The 24,006-nt window shown below is 34.5% G+C and overlaps 5 protein-coding genes across 9 annotated transcripts; 2 read left to right on the top strand and 3 right to left on the bottom strand.

Moving 5' to 3' along the window:
- The first annotated feature begins 322 nt into the window (after positions 1–322).
- Positions 323–3,202, top strand: LOC110658613 (purple acid phosphatase 2). Its single transcript, XM_021816291.2, has 8 exons — positions 323–645; positions 876–1,076; positions 1,176–1,287; positions 1,382–1,611; positions 1,696–1,834; positions 2,149–2,369; positions 2,579–2,700; positions 2,793–3,202. The coding sequence occupies exons 1-8, from the start codon at positions 469–471 to the stop codon at positions 2,986–2,988; spliced, it is 1,398 nt and encodes a 465-aa protein (XP_021671983.2). The 5' UTR covers positions 323–468; the 3' UTR covers positions 2,989–3,202.
- Positions 3,203–4,348: 1,146 nt separating this feature from the next.
- LOC110658593 (dehydration-responsive element-binding protein 2D-like) lies at positions 4,349–5,453 on the bottom strand. Its single transcript, XM_021816274.2, has one exon. It carries the CDS (start codon positions 5,390–5,392, stop codon positions 4,670–4,672), a length of 723 nt encoding a protein of 240 aa, XP_021671966.2. The 5' UTR covers positions 5,393–5,453; the 3' UTR covers positions 4,349–4,669.
- Positions 5,454–6,461: 1,008 nt separating this feature from the next.
- LOC110658615 (probable GTP-binding protein OBGC2) lies at positions 6,462–11,162 on the bottom strand. Of its 2 annotated transcripts, XM_021816294.2 has the most exons (11): positions 11,007–11,162; positions 10,449–10,918; positions 10,152–10,243; positions 9,726–9,809; positions 8,654–8,731; positions 8,248–8,448; positions 8,062–8,169; positions 7,571–7,645; positions 7,387–7,443; positions 7,188–7,300; positions 6,462–6,961 (listed from the first exon to the last, which is right to left on the bottom strand). In XM_021816294.2, the coding sequence occupies exons 1-11, from the start codon at positions 11,087–11,089 to the stop codon at positions 6,862–6,864; spliced, it is 1,461 nt and encodes a 486-aa protein (XP_021671986.2). In that variant the 5' UTR covers positions 11,090–11,162; the 3' UTR covers positions 6,462–6,861. The 2 variants fall into 2 exon arrangements, 1 of the variants encoding a protein (XP_021671986.2); XR_002495609.2 differs by lacking the exons at positions 6,462–6,961; positions 7,188–7,300 and having other exon boundaries at positions 7,385–7,443; positions 7,746–8,169.
- A 3,779-nt stretch (positions 11,163–14,941) lies between these two features.
- On the bottom strand, positions 14,942–18,273 carry LOC110658616 (uncharacterized). Of its 4 annotated transcripts, none has more exons than XM_058130804.1 (8): positions 17,944–18,273; positions 17,521–17,622; positions 16,917–17,058; positions 16,274–16,421; positions 16,116–16,194; positions 15,902–16,013; positions 15,712–15,803; positions 14,942–15,527 (listed from the first exon to the last, which is right to left on the bottom strand). In XM_058130804.1, exons 2-8 carry the CDS (start codon positions 17,551–17,553, stop codon positions 15,483–15,485), a joined length of 651 nt encoding a protein of 216 aa, XP_057986787.1. In that variant the 5' UTR covers positions 17,554–17,622; positions 17,944–18,273; the 3' UTR covers positions 14,942–15,482. The 4 variants fall into 4 exon arrangements, with proteins under 4 accessions (XP_057986787.1, XP_057986785.1, XP_057986788.1 ...); XM_058130802.1 differs by lacking the exon at positions 17,521–17,622 and having other exon boundaries at positions 17,944–17,997; positions 18,106–18,271; XM_058130805.1 differs by lacking the exon at positions 17,521–17,622 and having other exon boundaries at positions 16,116–16,191; positions 17,944–18,272.
- A 1,536-nt stretch (positions 18,274–19,809) lies between these two features.
- On the top strand, positions 19,810–22,952 carry LOC110658619 (low-temperature-induced cysteine proteinase). The gene is made up of 5 exons (XM_021816303.2): positions 19,810–20,331; positions 20,822–21,057; positions 21,254–21,394; positions 21,485–21,916; positions 22,477–22,952. Exons 1-5 carry the CDS (start codon positions 19,824–19,826, stop codon positions 22,573–22,575), a joined length of 1,416 nt encoding a protein of 471 aa, XP_021671995.2. The 5' UTR covers positions 19,810–19,823; the 3' UTR covers positions 22,576–22,952.
- Positions 22,953–24,006: the final 1,054 nt, after the last annotated feature.

Here is a 24,006-nt window from a genome sequence, read left to right on the forward strand (position 1 = left end):
AATCAGAGAGAACGAGCTCAAAGGAAAATATTAAATATTTTTCTATCAATCCTCATTTTTTATTCATTTTTCAAATAAAAAAAAATATCACATAATAAATATATTCTATAGTTTATTTTTCTTCCTCTATCTTTTCCTCCAATCCAAATAAGCTCTCATTTCTCTTAAATTAATATTCGACCAAATAATATGATATAACATTTGTTTTTCAGTATAATTAATTTTGAGAAGAAATGCAAGCATATTCGTTAATCACCTTGAATATTCGGAACTTTTTTCAAACTTCATTAAATAGAAAATTGAGCCAATGGAGTGTCCACGCTTCACACTGCCAATAATAGAGGCCAAATGGCTTACCGTGTGCGTCCTCTGACTGACAGATAGCCGACGTGTATTGTTACGGATATTATTTTGTGAAGCTTTAGAAGCCGGGGAATTTTTTGTGGATTACTGGATTGTAAGGTAGAGATGGGAGTAAGGTGGGACTCTGCTCTTTTTCTTGTTCTTGTTCTTGTTGTAAGTTTTGCAGAGATGTCTAATGGTGGAAGGACAAGCACTTTTGTAAGAAACGATGACTTGTCTCTTGATATGCCTTTAGATAGCGATGTCTTTAAAGTACCTCCTGGTTATAATGCTCCTCAACAGGTGCGTATGTCTCTGTTTCATTTCTTCCATCTTATAGTTTCTTTATATACTGTTAATTAAACGGAAAACTCTGTTTAATTGTAGATTAGTGATAAACTTGTTTTCAGCAGAACAATTAGGCTACTGTACGGTTTTTACTTTCCCCAAATTTTCATTTTTCTGGACTTCATTTCAGGGTGGGTTTGGGTTCTTGATTTTTGATTCTTAAGTGTAACTTCTTGTGATCAAAGGTGCATATAACACAAGGAGATTATGAAGCAAACAGTGTGATTGTCTCTTGGGTCACTCTAGATGAACCCGGTCCAAGAACACTGCTTTACTGGGCTGAAAATAGTGAGCTCAAGAATCGTGCAGATGGTGTAGTTGTTAAGTACAAGTACTTCAATTACACTTCTGGTTACATTCATCACTGCACCATTAAGGATTTGGAGGTGTGTGCTTGGAGTTTCACTATTGATCATCACTTTTTGGCTTTGTGAGTTCTATAATATATGAAGCAAAATTAATTAGATTTATTTTATTATTTGCAGTTTGATACTAAATATTACTATGACGTTGGTACTGGTAAAGCAACTAGGCAATTCTGGTTTATAACCCCTCCTAAATCTGGCCCAGATGTTCCTTACACTTTTGGCCTTATAGGTAGTCTTGGCTTCTTCGTTTAACTAGACACGTGCATGCTTAAGTCAGTATCTGTAAGGTTTAATGGTCTTACTGCATCTAGCATTTTGAGCAGGGGATCTTGGGCAAACCCATGACTCAAATCGAACGCTTACCCATTATGAGTTAAACCCAATAAAGGGACAGACATTATTGTTTGTTGGAGACCTTTCCTATGCAGATGATTATCCATTTCATGACAATGTAAGGTGGGATACTTGGGGAAGGTTCATAGAAAGAAATGCTGCCTATCAGCCTTGGATTTGGACTGCTGGGAATCATGAACTTGATTTTGCTCCTCAATTTGTATGCACCTTATATACCTTTTCACTATCTTTTAAACATGATTGTCACTTTTTAATTTATTAAACAAGGCTAGTACTGTTGCAGGGTGAACCTATCCCCTTTAAGCCTTATTTGCACAGATATCATGTCCCATACACTGCATGTGGAAGCACCTCTCCTCTTTGGTATTCCATCAAGAGAGCTTCAGCATACATCATTGTCATGTCCTCTTACTCAGCATTTGGTAATGATTTGGGTTTTCACTCCTAGCGTTTATTATAAATTGTGAGGTTTTCTCAAAGAGCATAGACTAACATAAAAATTAGATGAAATGTTGAGTTTATTTTGGCCGAATTTCTATATAAGCCATTTTTATACACTTTATCTTGGGAATTGCAAAAAAGTAGCTTCAAAAGCCAATTCTGCCTTTGCTAAGCTTCTGTTTACATTAGTCTAATCGACAGATCAGTGCACTTGCAATAATGCTACTGCTATTGTTAGATGTGAATGATGCAAATTTGTGGGAAACTTGAAATTCTTTTAAAACATTTATTGCAGGGAAATACACTCCTCAATACAAATGGCTAGAACAAGAGCTGCCTAAAGTGAATAGGACCGAGACACCATGGCTTATTGTTCTTATGCATTGTCCAATGTACAACAGTTATGCACATCATTATATGGAAGGGGAAACCATGAGAGTGATGTATGAGGCTTGGTTTGTGGAGTACAAAGTTGATGTTGTCTTCGCTGGTCATGTTCATGCCTATGAACGATCTGTAAGTGCAAGAACTCCTGTTTTTAAGCTTTTGCTTTATGTGAGGATATTAGACTAGCAAACTACATACATGGGACAAATTATGAATATGCTTGTGAGGAAATTGTTCTTTTGAAACAATGGAACCAAATATATTTTAATTTAGTAGAGAGAAGAAAACAATGATCAATTAATCATGCATTATGAAGCTTTAATAATTTTGCATTGCAGGAACGAGTATCGAATATTGCATACAATGTCGTAAATGGATTGTGCACTCCCATAGGTGATCAATCGGCTCCAATTTACATAACCATTGGAGATGGAGGAAATCTAGAAGGACTGGTGACCGAGTAATTGCTATTATTATTGTGGTTATTGCTTCAGAGCTGATCAGTAGGAAATGTGATTTTGCATTTAGTAATTGGTTGTTTCCATTATCCAGAATGACAGAACCACAGCCAAGCTACTCAGCTTTCCGTGAAGCCAGCTTTGGACATGGTCTTCTTGATATAAAGAACAGGACTCGTGCCTATTTCAGTTGGCATCGCAATCAAGATGGCTACGCCGTGGAAGCTGATACCGTATTGTTGATAAATAGATATTGGAGCTCCTTAGAAGAATCAAAGGCTACAACATGAAAAGATGGCCATTTTGCAATCTTAGCTCTGAAGATAATACTTGCAGGCTGCAGTGAGTTCTCTCCTTGCTCGATCATTGTGTTCAAAATATAAGAAAGGTTTTGTACAGATAATACAAAATCGTTTATAATATATACATTCTGTTATTTAGTTTAATTATGACCTGTGATGTATTAAAGATTTAAACTGTGAGAAAGAACATCCATCATAAACAGTTTAATTTGCTAAAATTATATATATATATTCCAATAAGTTAATTACCTAACCTTTTAACTAAATATTTAGTTTCTATTTTTTAATGAAATTATTTAATTTTTTTATCCTATAAAATATACTATTTAGTCCATTTATTTTTTAGTTTGTGAATTATTTAATCATTCCTTTTATTTTAAAGTAATTTTTTTCTCAACTCAACAATTAAATCTTTATAATTTGAATAATATAATTATTTAGTCTCTTAATTTTAAATCTATAAACTATTCAATCTCTTTCTACAATCATTCACCCTTTATTATTAATTAAGTTAACAGAATGACTAAATAATTATAAAACTAAAAAGACTAAACTAAAAAAATAAAAAAAAAAAATTTTTTTTTTTTTTTTTAAGTTAGGAAAGGAAATTAGTATTATTATGTGTGTGTGTAGGGTGACTCTGTTTTCATTCATCTTGCATTTTTATTTTATTTTTTTTTTCCCTAGTAGTAGTTAGATTATTAAATAAAATTCGATTTAACATGTTAATCATGCTTGGACGATAGTAATGATCCATGAATAATTAACGACAAAATGGTATTTGGTTGAGACGAGAAAAATATTTATAATAAACCGCCTAGCAGTAATAATTAACGATCATTACATCTTACAAACTGCATATATAATAAATTAATGTTTTTACAACTGATGCACTCTGCAATATGCTTGTAATATTTGCTGTTCTTCCGAGTCTGATGATGCATTTATGAATAATAAAGATTTGTGTGTGATTTATGACATGATTTTATTTATTTATAATAATGGATTGATTTTTAGTTATTTGTAAGGAATTACTATTTGTTGGGTCAGTATTTAGTAATGAAAATTTTGGAAATGCATGATTGGCATTATTTTACCTTACCTGCACTAATGAATTGAAGAACTCTCCCAATTGGTGAAGAATTCTGAAAGATGGTGTGGAGACAACAGACAAGTTGCCGTATTTTAATAGTTGCAGAGTAAATTTCACTTTTCGAATGTCAATAACCATATCAATACAGACATTCACTTATACTTATTTTTATTTTTATTTTTTTTCAAATATTAAAAGTTACTTAAAAAAAGTATATGGAAGTTGAAGAAAGATATATAGCGGCTGTTAAGGACAAATGGGAGAATGAAATTTTTTTTAATAGATTTTCAGAATATCAGGAAATGAAATTACTGATATTAGCTGCCACAATTGTTTGTACATATATATACAATAAAACTTTTTTTTTTTCTTTATATATATCTTATTAGGATTTGTATTATTGTTATTATTATTTTGGTATATATTACATGGCAAGTATTCAAGTATAATCACACTAGCGCACGTGACTGATATGTGTATTGGTGCAACATACAAGAGCCACGATAAAGCCCAGAAAACTTGAGGTGGCTAATGCGTGGCCAGCCATCATGAGAAGAAGAGCAGAGCTGTGCATTTTTACATGCACCACGGAGTATGCAACGCGTCCCAACCAGTTCCATCCATAAGGTTTCCGGAGAAAATTCTGGGATCATCCATTGCCTGGAAATCTATTGACATTGCTGCCTCTGCCCAAATTGAATCGTCTAACAAGGGCAAATTCACGTTCAGATTTTCCCATAACTCGTCCATTCCTTCTTGATTTTGCGCTAAATTCCCTTCATTTTCTGCTACCTTCACATCTGACTCCACGTTATCGTCAGAAATTGGCATGATCGTGTCATGGCTATATGCTGGATTCACTTCACCTGGCTTAATGAGTGGGCTGCTGCTTGATGAACATATGGCACCCGAATTATTCAGAACTTGGGATTGATTTCCCATTTGGATTTGGGAAACCTGGGTGTTGCCAGGAGGGGCTCGAAATTGGTTATTGTTGAGGTGCAACTCTGGCAAGTTGAGCTTGGCTTCATGGCCGTATAGTTTACGAGCAGCAGCATCATAAGCCATGGCAGCTTCGTGAGAGGTGTCGAAGGTACCAAGCCAGAGACGGGCACCACGATTGGGTTCTCGAATTTCGGCTACCCATTTGCCCCAAGTTCTCTGGCGGACACCCTTATAAGTGCAGAGCGCATTCTCCGGTCCTCCTTTGCCTCTCATGCACCCTTTCCTTGAACTAGCCTGTGCAGGCTTCCTGATGGGTTTTTTCTCTCCGAGAGGAGTCATGATTGATTTTGACATATTAAAAGAGAAATCCAGGTAGAAAGTAACGCGAGTGACGGTGATAAGCACATTGTAGAAAAGGGAGGGCAGGTATTTATACAGCAGTAAGAAGGGATAAGTGCATCGAAAAAAGGCATAACCACACGAGACGTGTCACTAGGTGGGCTTGGGCTGATACTTGGCAAGAAGAACCAGACTGTTCGTGTCAACAAAGATTTGTGTAATAAACACACTTGGCCGAAGGAGTTTGTCCGTACACAAGCTCAGGTGGCAAGCAAGGAGAAGGAGGCTTTTTGCATTTTGGGTGGTGGGTGTTAATTTTTGTTGGATAATGGCCATTTACTATTGGAGGCGGTGTATTTGGGGTTAAGAGTTCGGGGATAAGAACATATTGAGCTTCCCAAAAACTATAACACGATTTTGATATTTAAAAAATTAAAAACCTATAACACGACAAGTTAGCGACGGTCTATTGATACGTGGGGGGCTCCTGAGTCTCCTGAGGCAGTAAGGTCCTTGGAAATCAGTGACTATTTTGTGCACACAGATTCCAGTTTAAGACTTGGGATTCATGCACCAGTGGAGGGGACTGACAATTCAGATGCTGTACTCTGAATCTCTCCCTCTGGGTCAGAGAGAAAAACTCTCCAACTCAGAAAATCACTCCTCGTCGCTCTCCATTTGGCATCCTATACCTTACTGTTCATGCACCTTGTGCTAAAATGAATAGCATATCATGAATTCAATTCAATTTCTCTTGTACTCGAGGGATTGATCATTGATGAAATAGATCTTGGGAGAAGTATTACTATTTACTACGCAGTTGGCGCTTGCTATATAGGGCCGTTTGGCCCCGATATGAGTGACCCATTCCCACATCTCCTTAAATCCTACAAATATCCAAATCTGGACTTAAATTCATCATGAGCAGAAAGTATAAATCTTCACACAAATTCAATTTATCATGATGTTCAAAACGTTTTCACAATGTTCAACAGACGTCATGCAATTTTCTCAACATTAATTTCCACACAAATTTTAATTGTTAATTCAATAAATTCTCAAAATAGTAGAACTTGCCTCAAACTAACCAAACTTATCCATTCCCATTGCATTTATAATCCACATTGCATTAAAAGCCTCTGAAAGCAGACAGGCACAATGGAGACCTTGTCTTGCACGTCAGCATGTACAAATACAAAAACAAATACAAAATTTGCCAAAAATTATCAACCGTAACATTGTACAGAAGCTAGTGACAATCAAGCCAAATCCTATGGATCCAATCTATATGACAATTACAAAGATTGAAAAAAGGATTACACTACGCGCCTCACTGTACAAACAAGTCTCCAGCAGGGTTAGGTTTTTGGTAGCTGTAGACCAACAATTGAGCTTTCATCCGCTGATCCAAATTTATGGTGAGCTTCGTGTTGAAGAATTGGTGGCCCTAAGGTGTTATGAAGACTTTTACAACTTGTATGCTCTCACCGTCTCTCACTTGGTTCCAATGCCTCGTTAGAATCTCCGCACTTTTTTAAGGCAGCCCTTATTTCCTTCAACATCTCATTCAACCTGATGCCTTTCCTGGAAAACACCCCAAAAGAAGATTTAATAGAAAATAAAAGTTCATAAACAATAGTCATTGAGATATTGCTTCAGCAGACTCATTTTTTTTATCTTCCTACAAAATGACAATATCCACTAGATATTCATGTGACTGACTGGACATGGCAAATGGTTATCAAGAACCCACCCTCGGTCTTACAATGTCTAGGAATATAGGAATAAACAAAATGTGCAATGAACTTACAGAACACTAACACCCACAACAGCAAGAGGGGCTGGATAGTCCTCTATTTCTTTATCAGTTTTAGGGGCTGGATGGTCCTCTCTCTCCTTACCAGATTTATCTCCATTATTGACCTGAGAAGAAAATTTATTTTCACTGTCATCTTCAGTAAATAATTGTTGAAATGCATTATTAGACATCATTTCTGGCTCAGAAGTACCTTGTCATTACCAATTCTTGATATTTCTTCAGTTAAAGATGAAAGCCTATCCCTTGCCTAAAAGAGCAACCAATGCATATCTTTAAATTACAGCAAGAACGCATGAAATTTTCTATAACCACATCACCAGCAGCAACAAAGACCACATCTGAAAAGAAAAGATCAAGGCCGCACATGGACATACCTCAGGAAGGTCAATCTTATTTAGGACCACAATATATGGTCTTTCAAGGTACTCAGGATTGTACATCCTCAATTCCTGTAGATTCGTAATCCATTAATTAGGAGTGGTCCAACAACTTGCAACAGAAAGGAAATGACAATGCAACAGACAGCAAGGAGATTTCCATAGTCTATACTTATTATACAAAGAAAGGAAGCAAGGTGGGAAAAATTCCAACGCGAGGACAGACACTTCATAACTCCACACAAGATCATATTCATAGACAAATTTAACGAGTTCAAGTTTTCTTCCTCCTCTTCCTTTCCGCTTTTCTTTGGAATTCTCATTAACCAGGAGCATTCTGAATCCTATGAGATTACGTATAATGGATTCAAGCATGGAGATCCTGATCAAATCTGATTGATATGCTAACATACCAACAGAAGAAATTAACATGAGCATGAGAAATGTATAATCAAGCAAAATGAGCATATGAATAATGAGATATATACATCTTTGATGGTTCTATAATCATTCACAGGGTCCTCAGTGGCTGCATCAACAACATGGACCAATAGCCGAGTTCTTCTAAGGTGCCTCAAAAAGTTACGACCAAGACCCTGAAGGATAAGAAGGTTTCAGCTTAGCATCGAGGAGCATTACATAAACTGCTGAACAAGATGCAATAAATATAATACCTTCCCCAAATGAGCACCTTCTATAAGACCAGGCAAATCTGCCATTGTTGCTTCAGATGAATACATTGCTGCCCCTAAAGTCGGATCACCATCTAGGCGCCCAAGATTTGGCATCAACGTTGTAAAAGGATAATCAGCAATTTCAGGTTTAGCATTTGTTATAGCTGCCAAGAGTGTAGATTTTCCAGCATTTGGAAGACCCTATAAAGGCAAATAAATCTCTATCAATCAGAATTCAGAAGGGCATAATACCTTTTTTGTGATTAATTTTGATATAATTTGCTACTCTTTCAAGTGTGAGCTAATGAAATTTTGACTAAAACTGGTAAAAACAGAAAGATTAAGTGGTAGTTGCATGCTTATGAATAATGTGTCGCATATAAAGAAAAGAAGTAGAGATACTCACAACTAGACCAACATCAGCAACAATTCGTAGAATCAAGTCCAAACTAACCTCTTCCCCAGGCTGACCAAAAACTAGAACCTGCAAAAGAAGAAAGAGTAAAATAAAAGTTCAGTATACATACTACCATAAGAAAAGAAGATCAATCATGCATCCTGATAAGTCATACAATATTATTGATGGTATCTTATACCTCTTTAATAAATTTCAGAATTTCTTGATCACTTTCTTCAAATAAAGCATCTGGAGGAAGGTATTCCACTTACATGCTAGAGATACAGCGCCACTGAACTTATTTTTATAAAGATCAATAAAAGTTTTGATTGTCCTCACAGGTAGACTGTCAACATTTGGAATTATGCATTGGCTCAAGTGCTAAATCCAATCCCTTTACATTTTGGGTATCACATATAGTTGCATATGTATCTAAAAAATGCACTGCCCATGAAATTTGTAGTGTTTCTAAGTAAGCATTCATTACAGCATCTGCAGCCACCTATTAAACTTACCAATAGGAAGGTGGGTATTGGGTGGTTTGCAGCTGGCCACCAATTGACTACCCTATCATCTTAAATGCTCAGAAATTCTCTGTACTCGGCTAAATCTTGCATACAAGAATACAAATAAACATGAAAAAGATCCATCAACCTAATATTTTCAGCAGGTTGATGCCCAAATATCAACTGTGAGTGAGCTTAGTTATTTGAAATTTTAGTATCTTTCTTCATACCAGTCAAATATTTGTTTTCTTGCCTAAAATCAAAAGATAATTTTGCTATGTTTTCATCATCAACGCTGGTAAAACTGATAATAGCAATGCCTCCAGTAAAACAGGTCCTAAAAAGATGTCCTACCCAATTGAAACAACAGTAGGTAAGTCTGCATGATTCTACCCCATTATTAGTATTTGATTCACATAAAAACAACTATAGGGAAGAAACCCCCCCAATCAAATAATCATACCCATCAAATGCACAGCTTGAACAACATCAACTCGAGAATAGTTGAGCGAATACCTACATGAAGATGCATTTCATAGAATACTCATTAACAAACCAAGGGCATTCCTCATTACCTTATCATTGTCATCTCTTAACACATTTGTGGTTAAAGCCATTAATCTTTTCCTCCTATGATCTGGTGCTTCTAGCAAACTAATCTGCTCCAAAAACCAATATAAACAACTTGTGAATTCCTCAGAAAAAATGAGCATAAACGCTGAGCGTTAAGCTGAATAGTAATACCAATATGCCACAAGTGTGTTCACTGTTAAACAGAATAAGACTTGTAATACAATAATTTTCTCAGACCTTTCTCCAATTCTCTGAAATCCTTTACAAATTGAAAATAATCCTATCTCCAACAAGCAAAAATAATCATAGTAGATGTGCAAGAATATCCTATGGGAAGAAAAGAAAGAAAACAAACCATTCTTGACAAATTCATATAATAAAACAAAGATGCTATTCCAAAATTTCACATGAAAGCATGAAAATCTAACCCCTCCTAGGCCACCCCTTGCAATAAGTACTTCATCGCCTGGTTGTGCTAAATCAGCCAGTAGCTTCCCTCTTTTATGCTTGACGACAGTGCCTGTCACATGACTAAACGTAGTAAGCTAAGATACATGAGAACTTCTCCATTTTCGGCGCAATGTCGAAAATATTAACATATCTAAATTGTTGTTTGAACAATTAGAGAATTCAGGTAAAACATCTAATTGTTCGTGTATCATCTGGAATCCATAACTGAAGAAGAATTTTGGAAAACAAACATTGATACAGAATAATGTACAAACCTACAGGCACAGGGATACGCAAAGTTGGGGCAGCGAATCCATCATGCAACTGTGATGTCAAAACACCCATAGCATCAACATTTCCACCGCGTTTTGCATTAAAGCGGCCTTTGGAGTGAAACTCCAATAAGGAATGTTTTCCCTCGTCCGCATAAATCACTACATCCCCTCCATGCCCACCCGAGGGAAGAACAAGTGACCCATCAAAATCTCTTTTATACGAGCTCTTCTTCCTTGTTTTGTCTTTATCTTTCCCCTTTGACTTATCAGATCTCTGGTTAGGTAAGCTAAGAATTGCGCCGTGGCCTCCATCTCCAGAACGAACCGTGATTATCACCTGATCGAAATACTTGTGAGGTTCTCTTATGAATGAAGAAGAATTCACCGGAGTAGCCTCTTTGGACCTAGTAACTCTGCACTTAACCGTGTAGGGCGTTAAGCCATCATAACTGTCATTGCGATGACAACACCTATACATAACAAGCAACCAATGGAGTCATTTCTCTCTACCTTCCATCACGAAAGCCAAAACCATAAATGGTAGAAGCAAGAGAATACCTTTTAGGAAGAAGATGAGCGAAGAATAGCTTATCGTTACCAAATTGGAGGCTGAGAAACGAAGATGACGGAAGAGTAGCCATTCAGAGTGTAGACCATTGTCGTTGAGAAAAAGAGACGCGGAGATTTTTCGGGGTTTAGATATGTTAGGGTTTCGGCCCACTTATAATATGGAATTGACTCGCTCTTTACAAGCCCAAGAAATACGTTGCTGTGAGAACGCGTTATTGCTAAAGCGAAATCTTTCGGCCCTACAAATCGTTTTTAAGCCCAAAATGGCCCTTTTATTGTCAAGCACATTCGTTGAAAAGGACCGGTTATCACTTTGCAACAATGCTCACTGCACTGAATAAATGAATAACGCCGGCCACGGTCCTCTTTCCACCCCGTTCCAGATTCGGAGGGACCGGACCTATAAAGGTCTCGCAGTTTCAGTTACAACCTCAGTTTCGGTTTTACCTCAGTTTTGATTTCAATTTCAGCTCAATCCAATTCAACAAATCGATTTTAATTCAGTTTAATTTAGTTCAGACAATTAATTTGAATTCAATCAATTTCAATTTCACGATAAGTGGTTACATATAACTGGGATATTATGAATGTTATATATTTAGCAAATGTCAATTGAACAAAAACACATTGTATTTAATGAAGTAAAATTAAATTTAATTAATAATAAATTATAATATAATATTTAAAATTTTATTTGATTAACAAATAAAAATTTTAGATATAATAATGATTTGATATAAATATTCAACATTTTAAGTTCATTGATTAAATTTTATATTCAAAAATAAATTTTATTTTATATTTATTTTTAATTAAAATTTTATATTAAAAAAATATTTTTATTAATTTTAATTAACGTAATTATCTTTTAAATAAAGTTAAATAAATCTATGTATCTAAATATAAAATATAAAAATAAATTTATATATTTTCATAAAACAATTTGAAAAAAATATATATAATTGAAAAAATATATATCTCACATGAATTATAGTATACATTAAATAAAATATATATTTTATATATAAGTTACTTTAATTAACATGTATATTTTATATGATGGATTTTACGGTTCATGATAAATTGATTTTAAATATAAATTTTTTACACTACTTTTTTTTTATCTTTTATTTTTCCTTGTGAAGAGAACTGCAGAACTATGAATATTATTGTATTAAATTTTTTTTCCCCTTGAATTAAAATTCAAACGTGAGTTTTTTGAAAATTAGTGAGTAATAATTTAAAATATATATATATATACACGTAAACCTAATTTATTATGTGAGTCAAAACATGTAATATATAATATTAAGGCATAAATTATATAATTTATATAAATTCTTTACATTACAAACTTCATGAAAATAAAAAGTAAAATATAAGAGTTCTTAACAAATTTTCATAGAATTATTATTTTTTTATTTTTTTTAGAGAAAATAGAATTATAAAATCATACATATTTTTGCATTGATTTTTTTTTATTTTTAAAAGTTTAAACTCATTAATGAATTTTTTAAAAATTTAGTAAAAAATTAATAAAAAGAATTTATGTGTAAACCCAATTTATCATGAAATATAAAATTATAAATTCAGACATATCTTTGCATTGATTTTTTTTATTTTTAAAAATTTAAACTCATTAATGAATTTTTAAAAAATTTAGTAAAAAATTAATAAAAAGAGTTTGTGTAAACCCAATTTATAATGAAATATAATATGAACTAAATAAGATGCACATATTAATTTGAGTAAACTCTATATAAAATATATATTTTATTTAATAAATATTACAATTTATGTAGAATATATTATTTTTAATTATATATTATTTCCATAATTACTTTATAAAAATATATAAATTTATTTTTATGTTTATATTTAAGCCTTAATTTAAAAAATAATTATGTAAATTAAAATTAATAAAAATACTTTTTAGCATAAAATTTTAATTAAAAACAAATATAAAATAAAATTTATTTTAAATATAAAATTTTATCAAAGACTAAAAATATAAAATTTTTATATTAAATTATGATTATATATAAAATTTTTATTTATTTATCAAATAAAATCTCATATACTTAACTTTTTCAAATTCAATTTCATTACAATCTATTTCACATAAAATTCTTTTCAAATTTACAATCTATTTCACATAAAATTAAAAATTATGAATATAAATACAAATTAACATAAACGTTTGTCATTTTTTGTTCAACTAATCTTTAGTAAATCATATTTACCTCCAAATGCTCGCATTTAATAATACATTACAATCATTTATTTAGGACAATACTCGAAACATAACACACTTATGTGATAAATCATTTATTTAGGGTGATATTCTAAATGTAGAAAGGAGTTCTCCTACCCGGATATGTGTAACAATCGGGCTCCAACCACTAGAGGAATTGTCCACTTTGGCCATAAGCCTCGCGTTTTTGTTCCATAGGTGGAATGGAGAACTTCCCAGGAGGTCGCCATTTCACCAAAAGGCGTCTCTAGTGATTAGTTCCCCATCTTATATATCATTACTTTTTGAACCCAAAACCATCTCCATGCTTTGCTGATGTGTGATTTCCTAAGGGACCTTTCTCCCCCCCCTTTTGAGACTCAGCATATATTTACACGCGAGCGACTCTGATACCACAAATGTAACGGCCCGGCCCACTAGTGATATTGTCCGCTCTGGGCCGAAACCCTCACGGTTTTAAAATGCGTTACTAAGGGTTACGAACCACCAACTTATAAATCCAGCATCTCTCCCGTGTGTTGCCGATGTGAGATTTACCTAGGGTGTTACAAAGCATCTCTCCCGTGTTTTGCCTATGTGGGATTTGCCTAGGGTGTTATAGGCAAATTCCACATCGACAAAACACAGGAGAGATGCTGGGTTTATAAATTGATGGTTCGTAACCCCTAGTAACGCGTTTTAAAACCGTGAGGGTTTCGGCCCAGAGCGGACAGTATCACTAGTAGACCGAGCCGTTACATTTGTGGTATCAGAGCCACTCCATATGCAACCTTGAGCGATGGTGGGACAAACCTCAGCGAGGACGCTGAGTCCCATAAGGGAGGAGTGAATTGTAACACCCTAGGCAAATCCCTAATGACGCATTTTTAAAACCGTGAGGGTTTCAGCCCAGAGCGAACAATATCACTAGTGGACCGGGCCGTTACAATATTGCTTTAACTAGACATTATGCTTAAAAAATTTTAATCTTAAAAAATTCCCTCAATACGATAAAAACTTAAAAGACAAAACGTTGAAACGCTAACTTGGCCCTTTTTATTTGTGGGGACAGCAATTGCCAATTGATAGATTTTAACCATGTAATTTTATTCATCCATGCAAACCCAACACAGCAAACAAACCCAAGCACTCCTTTTACATGCATAAAGAGACGCTAGCATCAAATGTCTTGTGTTCAATTTTTAATCGGATGCATGATGTAACCATTTCATAAGGATCATTGGAAAAAAGGAAGGGGCGACCATCCTATCCGAACGGTGAGAGTAGCTGGGCTGACGTATCATCTTCATAGAAAAAATTCCTTGCAATCGCATCACGATAGAGGAGATGGTAGGGAAACCAAACAGCCCCAATGGAAGAATCATTTTAATAATTACACCATCTCAGAAAATAAAACATCTACTCAAGTTGCAGAATTACACAGTACTTTCAAATAAAACTGTATGCTACCTTCGGCTAGATAGTAGATGGCCAATAATAAAACTCCACACGGCCCTTATTATTTTCAAAGCCACTCATATTTCTCTGTATCATACCCCCTTCCCTTGTTCTCCCATTTACAGCCAGACATCTCCACCTAAGAACTAAACATCCCAAAAGAGGGGAACCCAATATGGTAGCAGCTTCAAACACTAATAAACGCAATGTAAATATATAATCACTCAAAAAATGTAGAAGCAGTTTTCAGATAATAACAGGTTACTCAAATATGAATATATTTACAACCACACAACTGCAGGCAGCTTTTGCCACGTGAGAGATATCATAAACAATTTTCCTAAGTTTTTCCCATATGAGAAATGATATGAAATGGTCTTTGAATCTTGACCTTGCTTCACTAAACAAGACTCCTATTTATGCCAAATAAAAATATGATGTTAGGCTACAGATAATCTTAATTCCTAAGGTCTTAATACTAGCAAGCAAATAAAAGCCATAGGATCATCAAAACCACCAGCTAAAATAAATCCAAACTTTGCAGGGTGGAACCAAAATGCGCTAGCATTGTGGCCAACCATGAAAAGAGGCGTACCTCAACAAATGCAAAACCCAGACACATGAGACAGCCTACTTGGCAACTTTTTACAGATGTGGAGGCATCGATGACCATCATCTACCCATGTGAAAACCTTACACCAAAACCATATGGTGGCAATGAGTTGTGAAGTAACCTTGGCTACCCCTACCAAAGTATTGGAAACACATCATATCTAGCTTTTGAGAAAATCCTTCAAAGAGAATGGTGGAAGGCCATCCTACAAAAGTCATATTGAAGAGTAAGAGATCAGCACATTAGAAGAATGAAACATCATTTGTGTACACATAACAACAACTAATCCGAGCAATCAAAAACACCTAAGTTCAATCTTTCAGGGAAAGACAATATCAAAGAGTAACACAAATCAACTAGAACGTAACTAGCTATTATCTATGCCTTACCTTGTTGTGATCTTGACTTAAGCATTGCCTGACCACTGTTGTCTGTTGTATCAGCCTCTCGATTGCTGCATAGCTTGGGCGGTTTGCATGCGCTTATTTATTGAAGATCAAAGAATTAGAAGAGAGATCAACAATATTAAAAATTATCAAAATAATATTGCACACAGGAAAAGAAACAAAGGAAACAAACCAAGAATAGCTCGGTTCAAACTATCTACAACTTGCTGCCGATAGTCCAAGCTAAGCAGATGAAACATTGGAGATTTTTCTGGTTCTTCATAAGCAAGCAGAGCCATAAAATCCTGAAGCAATAAAAAACTGTTTTTCAATCTCGAACAAAGAATTGGACTAACTGTATCAGTGTTAGATATGTTTAAAATGGTTCGACTCTGAAAGGAATGTACTTCAAGCTTTTCAACATATTTCTGGACTTTCCCAAATGGGGTCAACTTGGATTGAGCAAATTCCAACGCTTCTGTGCTGCTGCCATATAAATGGAGGACTTCATGGTAAGGAAATGTGGAACTTTTGATTTTCAATACATCAGTCATATATTACTCACCACTTCCTAGTGCAGACAAGCTCAATAAAATGCAGGCTCAAAAGATTAAAATGCAAGTCTTTATTATTTTCTAGCAAGCCATGTGCCAGCTCTTCTGTTAGTTCAATGGCCTTAAGTGCATTCCCCTCTAATGCGTAGTGAAAAATTCCTGATCATATAACGTACAATTAGAACCACCATAATGAAGGACATAGCTCAATGTACGAATTAAACTAACAGAGAGTGTTAGAGCTTTTATACTTTATAAGAAAAAGTAACATCGCATAATAGCATACAAAAACAAAGAGAGTCAGGAGCTAAACCCTTATCCAAATGATAAACACGCAGTCCTATAGTTCTACTCCTATGTTCATATCAAAATCCAACTAAAGTTCTGTCAAGTTTATGTTTCTACATGTTAAACAAATTTCCAATAGATTAGCAGGTTCAGATAGGCACAGCCAAAAATATTAGATGTAAGTATTTTGCCCACAAAATCTGCAAATGACATAATTAAGGAGTTGCAAAAAGGATAAAAGAAGAGGCATAACTTGGAATAAAAACATGCAGCTTTGCAAAGCAACCATTATGAAGGTGCTATTTGTCAACAACTTTGAGTCATAAATCCTTCGTTTTATTATCAAAATTGAATATGTTCACATACTTTTTCTTTTTTCCATGTCCTCAAGACAATCTGCAGGCTGCTTCATCCCTGTACATGCTACAAAGGATTCCACAGTCTCTTTATAACAATTATGCACCAGATATGAGAGAACAATATTGTGAATTTCGTTGTCTTTGATGGCCTGTAAACAAATATAAAGAAGAGAAGGAATTAAAGAGATAAACAACAGCAACACCGAGATCAAGCAACCATAAAAGACATAGCAACAATAACTTAAAAAAAGCATGTAATTTTTCGTTACGGAGCCTTATCAATGAGTTGGAAATGTTGGAGAAAGAAGAAAGCACATCTACGACTGCAAAATAATCCCAGGGTAAAAACCCATGATTCCCTAAAGGCCAGAAGCATGCAAAATCGATTAAATACATTCTTCTACTAATATTAAGATGTTTCAAGGACTTAGCAAAAGTAGCACCACTGAGATTCAAAACAGTTGTTTCTGAATTGAATTGCCATCAAGCACTAACTTAAATTTTGCACAAAATCACAAGCCAGTTGTACCAGGAAATATTATCACACCATGGTTACAGATAAAGACCTAACCACTGCGATAAACGCTATCTTAATTTCCCAAAAAACTAACCATATTGAGAATCATATAATGTGGCAAACCCATAAGTTCAACACGGATTTCATGTGCCTCAAGCACCTAAGATTACAAAGCACTGTTGTGCTTTATATTTCTCTGTCCCCAAAATCATGTTTTGATGGAAATTTTACATGCAAAAAAAAAAAAAAATAACCATCAGACTTCCAATGGCAGCGATTTCTTCACACAATTATTAAAAACAGAAAAAAAAAATTTACCGATTACTCAGCACCAATCGACAATACCTTAGGCAGTGGCTAAATGGAGAAAATAATAAAAACATAAAATAAACTTAGGGTTTCTTCAATCAATCTAGAGAGGTCAACGACTTGAGAACGCATCATTGCAAATCGACCAGAGAGCTATATATGACTGCAAATAATTTCAGAAACCGATATGGGATGATGAAATACTTACAACTTGTTCATAACTGCGAGGATCGACGTCCATGATCGAGTGGGATTACACAACCTAATTAAAATCAAGACGAAGTGAGAAAAGAATATTAAATTAAGGTGAAGATGTTTAGAGGTGGGTGGTTGGAATGTGAAGATTGAAAAAGAAGAGGAAGGTGATCACAGTGAGAGAGGATGGATAGCGGTGGTATTGTATTCAGAAGCAGAGAAGAGTTGGATCCCTATCTTGTGTTATGTATCTAACTGCTGTTGCTGTCTTTGGCTCAGCTTCCTCTGCCTCCATACACGTGCCTTGCCTTGCTTCTAGAACTGGTCAGGGCCAGTTCCGAATCCAAACCAAATTGAAATTACATCACTTTAAATTAATTTAAAAATAATAAAATAGTTATTAAATTAAAATTAATTAGTTTGAAATTATTATAATCTTTATATTATAACAATTAATGTATTTATATCTTAATTTTTATAAATCAGTAAATTCTACATACATTAAATGATAAATTCATCTAAAATTAATCACTAGTTTTGTCATTGTTCATTAAATAACTTAATTAAGTAGAGAATACAAACTTAAAAAAAAAAAACTCCATAACCCTAAAAAAGTCTAAAAATTTACAAGAATGTCCAAACCTATATTCCCAACCCAATTCAAAAACCCTAATAGTTTGAGAATCTGTAAATGCATTGCGTTTTCAAACCTAATAGTACTAAGGGTGTACAATGGTCGGTTCGGTTTCAAACCGAACCGAACCTATAAAATTGAAAATAAAAAATAAAAAATTTTAAAAACCGCACCAAACTGATTAATAAAAGAAGATTGAACCGAATCGAATCGATAAATATCGGTTCGATTTGATTTTAAACCGATCAAATCAAAATTTAAAAAAATTCTTTTAACATTAAATATAAATAATAAAACATAAAAACAAAAAAAAATAGAAATAAAAAACTCAAAAATCTTAAGGTTCGATTCAATTTTTTTTTATTTTGGTTCTATTCGATTCAATTTAGTTCAATTTTCTTTGATTTTCTATATATATTAATAATTTCGATTCGGTTCGATTTTTTTTATTTTTTTATAAAAATAACCGAACCGATTAATAGAAATTATCAAAATTATAAATCTAATCGAATCAATTAAATTTTAAAACTAAATTGATTAAATCGAATTACATCAATTTAATTCGATTTTTCAATTTAAACTGAAAACTGCTCTCCTCTAAATAGTACCATAAAGTAACCAAATAAGAACCCACTATTAATCGTGGAGAGAACGAAGGTCATGAGATCAAGGGAATTATTCAAGTTTAGACCGGCTACTCACATAGGGAGAAAAGCGGAAGAGAAATAGAACTCAATCGGTGTTTCAATCTCTTTTAGTTAGGACAATGATAGTCTCTTGATCAACTCTTCAAACTTTAGAGATATTTTCTCCTTACATTCAGTAGTAGAACTACTCCCGATTAAGTTTATATAAGCTCTCAAATAGCCATGCACATCATCTAGATAAAACAGATGACAAAGGTTATTTCCTTGAAAAAAAAAAAGCACTTCCTCCCTCTAACAGCTAGAGAGAGATAAGCCCGAGTTAAAGGCCTGTCGGTGACCTACTTGAACAACTGTAGGTTTGAACGCAGCATTTACCTTTTACCTTTCCTGTCATTTCCTGGAGAAAGAAACAGGTAGATCACCAGGGACAGGGACCACGGACAAATCACAAGTGAAGTTACCTGCTTCTTTCTTTTTTTTCTTTTTATTTTAAATGGTAAGCAGTAAGCACGTGCAACAACTCAGGAAGCTGTAAGGAAAGTTCCTGTATAAACGAGACATGTTTCATCGCTTCCCTGGTTCGCCACGTTTCTAGGCTATGCACCCAATCACATGCCTAAACTCTATAATCCCCACCCTCCCTATTCGTCCACCTTACTCATTCTTCGATTGCTTTCCTCCAAAAAAAAAAAAAAAATGAACATCCTTTTTGCCCTTTTGCACACTCTCTTTTTCTCTTGCCTTTCTCTTTATTCTTCTTTTGCTTCTTCCAACATATCCCAGCTCTTTGAAACATGGTGCATACAACATGGCAAGACTTATGCTTCTCAACAGGATAAGCTCTATAGACTCAGGGTTTTCCAGGACAACTATGAGTTTGTTACGACACATAATAACCAGGGCAATTCTTCTTACACCCTTTCTCTTAATGGCTTTGCTGATCTCACCCATCACGAGTTCAAGGCTTCTCGTTTGGGTCTCTCTGCTGCTTCAGCCTCTGTGAATCTTGACCATGACGGACCAAATCTACGAATGCCTGATTTTGTTGGCGATGTTCCTGATTCAATTGATTGGAGAGAGAAAGGGGCTGTGACTCAGGTCAAGGATCAAGGGGGCTGTGGTGTGTTAATCTTTCTTTTCTGATTTTAATCTTTTTAATTTTTTAGTATTGGAGGCTGTGTTTTAAGCTAAATACAGATATATGAGCATTCTGAATACCCAATTTCAAACTTTTATGGTATTTCTTCTCATTCAAACTGAAAGTGTTTCTCTATTATGTGTCTATGTTTTCTTTCTTTCTTTCTTTTTGAAATGAAAATTGAATTTAGGAATCATCTGGCAATTACAGCATTCTGCGAGCCATCTCATTATAATTTATTGCTTTTATGATCTTGTGTTTTGTTTTAGACATTTGATGTTTGTTTTATCTATGAAAGGTGCATCTCTCTGCAACTTTATTCCTGTAATATAAGTTAATAATTCTGATTCTGGCCAAAATTCTGTTCTTTACACTTTCTTTTTCTCAGTTAATAAGAATTTATAAATGTGGTTTGCTCATCTGTTTCTACTAGGTCTATGCTTGGGAATAAACAGGTTATTGTATTTTGCAGGTGCTTGTTGGTCTTTCTCAGCCACAGGAGCTATTGAAGGCATAAATAAGATCTTTTCTGGATCTCTTGTTAGCCTCTCTGAACAAGAGTTAGTTGATTGCGACAAATCTTACAATAATGGTTGCGAGGGAGGGCTCATGGACTATGCATTCCAATTTGTCATAAACAACAATGGGATTGACACAGAGGAAGATTATGCATACCTAGGACGCGAAAGGTCCTGCAATAAAGCAAAGGTAATTGCTTTTTCTACATCAACAAACCTTCACTTGATTTGCCCTTCTTCCATATGCTCATGATTGTTTATTTATTTTTTCCTTTTGCCTTGTCAATTCAATGTTTCTCGGTCATTTCTGGGGAAGTTTTGATACTCTAAATTGAAATATACGTATTCCTTTCCTTTCTTACATTCCTAATCTATACACATTGCAGTTAAGAAGGCGTGTTGTGACCATTGATGGATACACTGATGTGCCCCAAAACAATGAGAAAGCACTATTAGAGGCTGTTGCAAATCAACCTGTGAGTGTGGGAATATGTGGCAGTGAAAGAGCATTTCAATTGTACTCAAAGGTTAGTTCTTATGTTTAATCTGAGTGACTACTGAAAACTGTTAAATAAACATTAGTGTGATTGTAAGTGCTATGATTATTTGTGTGATAGGGGATTTTCACTGGCCCATGTTCAACTTCTTTGGATCATGCTGTATTGATTGTAGGATATGGGTCAGAAAATGGAGTAGATTATTGGATTGTGAAAAACTCATGGGGAAAAAACTGGGGAATGAGTGGTTATATGCACATGCTGCGAAACAGTGGAAATTCTCGAGGTGTCTGTGGCATCAACATGCTGGCTTCATATCCAAAGAAGACCAGCCCAAATCCACCTCCTCCATCTCCACCAGGACCTACTAGATGTGATCTCTTTACTCGCTGTGGAGAAGGGGAAACTTGCTGCTGTACCCACCACATTTTTGGAATATGCTTTACATGGAAATGTTGCGAACTTGATTCTGCTGTTTGTTGCAAGGATGGACGTCATTGTTGCCCCCATGATTATCCGGTTTGTGACACAACGAGGGACATATGCCTTAAGGTCAGCAGTCTGTATTATCTTCTCTGCTTTCAGTTTGATATTTAACTGTCATGTGTATGAATTATCAAAGCCACACAAGATAACAAAAACATTAAATTCCTCCTTTAATGTTTTAGTTGTTTGAGAACCTTTTCATATTACTAATTCTAAATTGGCATTGTCTGAAGATTTTTACAAATTACTGAACTTCATTATACTATCATTCTGGATTTTTATAATGGTCATTTTCTTCTTGAGCATCATCTTGTTTATTTAGGTTAGAATTACTAGTTTAACAAATTTGAGGTTTTGGGATATAGAAGAATAGGATAAAACACAATGACAATAGCAACAGGAATTCTATGATTCCCTCCAGTGATTATGATCCTTTGAAGTTATTACAATAATAACACGTTATACGATCATGTCTCTTGATTTGAAAATGGATGGTTTTAGACTTCATTTGACAGAGGTAGTCTATCATTTTAGCACTTATAATTTACAGCTTGAAATTTGGAGAACAAATTTAGTTTGTTTTAAATGTTTTCCTATTGTAAACTATAACTGCCTTGTGCTTGCAGCATCACAGTAATGGCACGAGAATGGAAATAGTTGCAAAGAAAAGCTCCTCTGGGAAGTTTGGCAGTTGGAGTTCCCTTCTTGAAGGTTGGATTCTGTAAAGCCAGCTTCATTTGTACTACTGTATTTTTTTTATGTCAAGCTCCCTTAGAATTCACATGTTTCACCACTGAAGAAAAGACTATTGGTATAACTATAAAAACTAAATGGAGGGTTGGTTAGTAAAGATTTCATTGCATTGTTGGATGAATTTAACAGGGGAATCAGGGAACTGGGAGGCTTGTACTGTCCTGATTCTGAAGTCCATCAAGTATTGAAATCAGAAAATTGATTCGGGACTTTCATTAGGCTAGATGTAAGATTGGTGTGAGCATCTCTTTCATTTGTATGTGTAATATGCTTCTCACAAGCTGCATAACAGCAATTTTGTTTCTTTGTATGATAAGTTCCTGAATATTAGATATAAAGGCTTGTAGTATGCTAGTTTTCATATGTAAATGAGTAGATAAAACACAAACATCCTGTTAAACTTGAAACTGGATGTTTGTGGAAGCATAAAAACAGTAATAATTATGATAGCAGCGGAGCTCTTATAATGATGATAACAATTTGTATTAATAAATCACACTGTATTCAATCCAAAGGGTGTTAATGTCAGTGGATTCCTATGTCAAGTACTATCAAAAGTATGAGACAAAGAAGGATGGGGTCCTTGTGTTAAATATCAAACTAAATAGTAACTTGACTGATGCAATAACGAAATTGAGCCGGCAAGAGAAGAGCTTTTAAAAGAAAAAAGGTTCAATCTATCTCTTGTTACATGAAAATACTTGAAAATCATTGAATGGGTTAGGATAATGTCATATCAAACAAATTAGAAAGTCTGCGCATCAATTGATGTCAGCCTTAAGACTTGGCAAGTTTTCCCTCACGGGCATTGTTGCTTATTCCAAATTTGCCAGTTATTGTCCTTGAAATGCCGTGGTGAAATTGCCCAAGTCCTAAGCACAGGATTTAAATACGTTGTGGCAGGAGAAAATCGTGTAGCCAAAAAAAAAGAAGATAGATAAAATCATAAATGGATGGATAGCCGCCTGAGACTCAGAGATCAAATGGCTTTAAGTGGCATTTTATGGGCTGCCACCCATGGCCTATCTCACCAGATAAATCATCAGTCTAAATTTGTAAACTTTTAGAATGCACAAAATCTGATGAGAGAATACCATAATTCTGTCAAATTATGCTAGATTCAGATTTTGGCCGACACGAAATAACATCAAAATCCGGTTGATATTTAATCTATTTAAAATTAAAATGTATATATTTAATAATATTTAAAATAATATTTTTTTAATTGTTTTTTAGCTTTTTTTTATAAACAAAAACATTTCTTTCTTATCTTCTCCCTGAAATTTATTCTTCGGCTGGCACTGAGATTAGCATGGTTGGTAAATGATATTTAATCTCGTACACATAAACAAGCACAAAATGCAGATCCTTAGCGAATTATTATTAGAATTGAATGGATAACT

This window comes from Hevea brasiliensis, chromosome 12 (genome assembly GCF_030052815.1).
Source record: "Hevea brasiliensis isolate MT/VB/25A 57/8 chromosome 12, ASM3005281v1, whole genome shotgun sequence".
Classification (NCBI taxonomy): domain Eukaryota; kingdom Viridiplantae; phylum Streptophyta; class Magnoliopsida; order Malpighiales; family Euphorbiaceae; genus Hevea; species Hevea brasiliensis.

Excerpts from the sequence above, each read along its gene's own strand:
- LOC110658616 (XM_058130804.1), bottom strand. The coding sequence starts at position 17,553 with ATGGGTTTGCCACATTATATGATTCTCAATATG. Across the intron at positions 16,422-16,916 it reads GGACATGGAAAAAAGAAAAA|GAATTTTTCACTACGCATTA; the intron begins GTATGTGAACAT and ends TTATATGATCAG. Across the intron at positions 15,528-15,711 it reads TAAGTCAAGATCACAACAAG|GATGGCCTTCCACCATTCTC; the intron begins GTAAGGCATAGA and ends TGACTTTTGTAG.
- LOC110658619 (XM_021816303.2), top strand. The coding sequence starts at position 19,824 with ATGCCTAAACTCTATAATCCCCACCCTCCCTATTCGTCCACCTTACTC. Across the intron at positions 20,332-20,821 it reads CAAGGATCAAGGGGGCTGTG|GTGCTTGTTGGTCTTTCTCA; the intron begins GTGTGTTAATCT and ends TGTATTTTGCAG. Across the intron at positions 21,917-22,476 it reads CGAGGGACATATGCCTTAAG|CATCACAGTAATGGCACGAG; the intron begins GTCAGCAGTCTG and ends TTGTGCTTGCAG.
- LOC110658593 (XM_021816274.2), bottom strand. The coding sequence starts at position 5,392 with ATGTCAAAATCAATCATGACTCCTCTCGGAGAGAAAAAACCCATCAGG.
- LOC110658613 (XM_021816291.2), top strand. The coding sequence starts at position 469 with ATGGGAGTAAGGTGGGACTCTGCTCTTTTTCTTGTTCTTGTTCTTGTT. Across the intron at positions 646-875 it reads GTTATAATGCTCCTCAACAG|GTGCATATAACACAAGGAGA; the intron begins GTGCGTATGTCT and ends TTGTGATCAAAG. Across the intron at positions 1,835-2,148 it reads GTCCTCTTACTCAGCATTTG|GGAAATACACTCCTCAATAC; the intron begins GTAATGATTTGG and ends CATTTATTGCAG.
- LOC110658615 (XM_021816294.2), bottom strand. The coding sequence starts at position 11,089 with ATGGCTACTCTTCCGTCATCTTCGTTTCTCAGCCTCCAATTTGGTAAC. Across the intron at positions 10,244-10,448 it reads GCGTATCCCTGTGCCTGTAG|GCACTGTCGTCAAGCATAAA; the intron begins GTTTGTACATTA and ends GTCATGTGACAG. Across the intron at positions 9,810-10,151 it reads CAAGGGGTGGCCTAGGAGGG|ATTAGTTTGCTAGAAGCACC; the intron begins GTTAGATTTTCA and ends TTTTTGGAGCAG.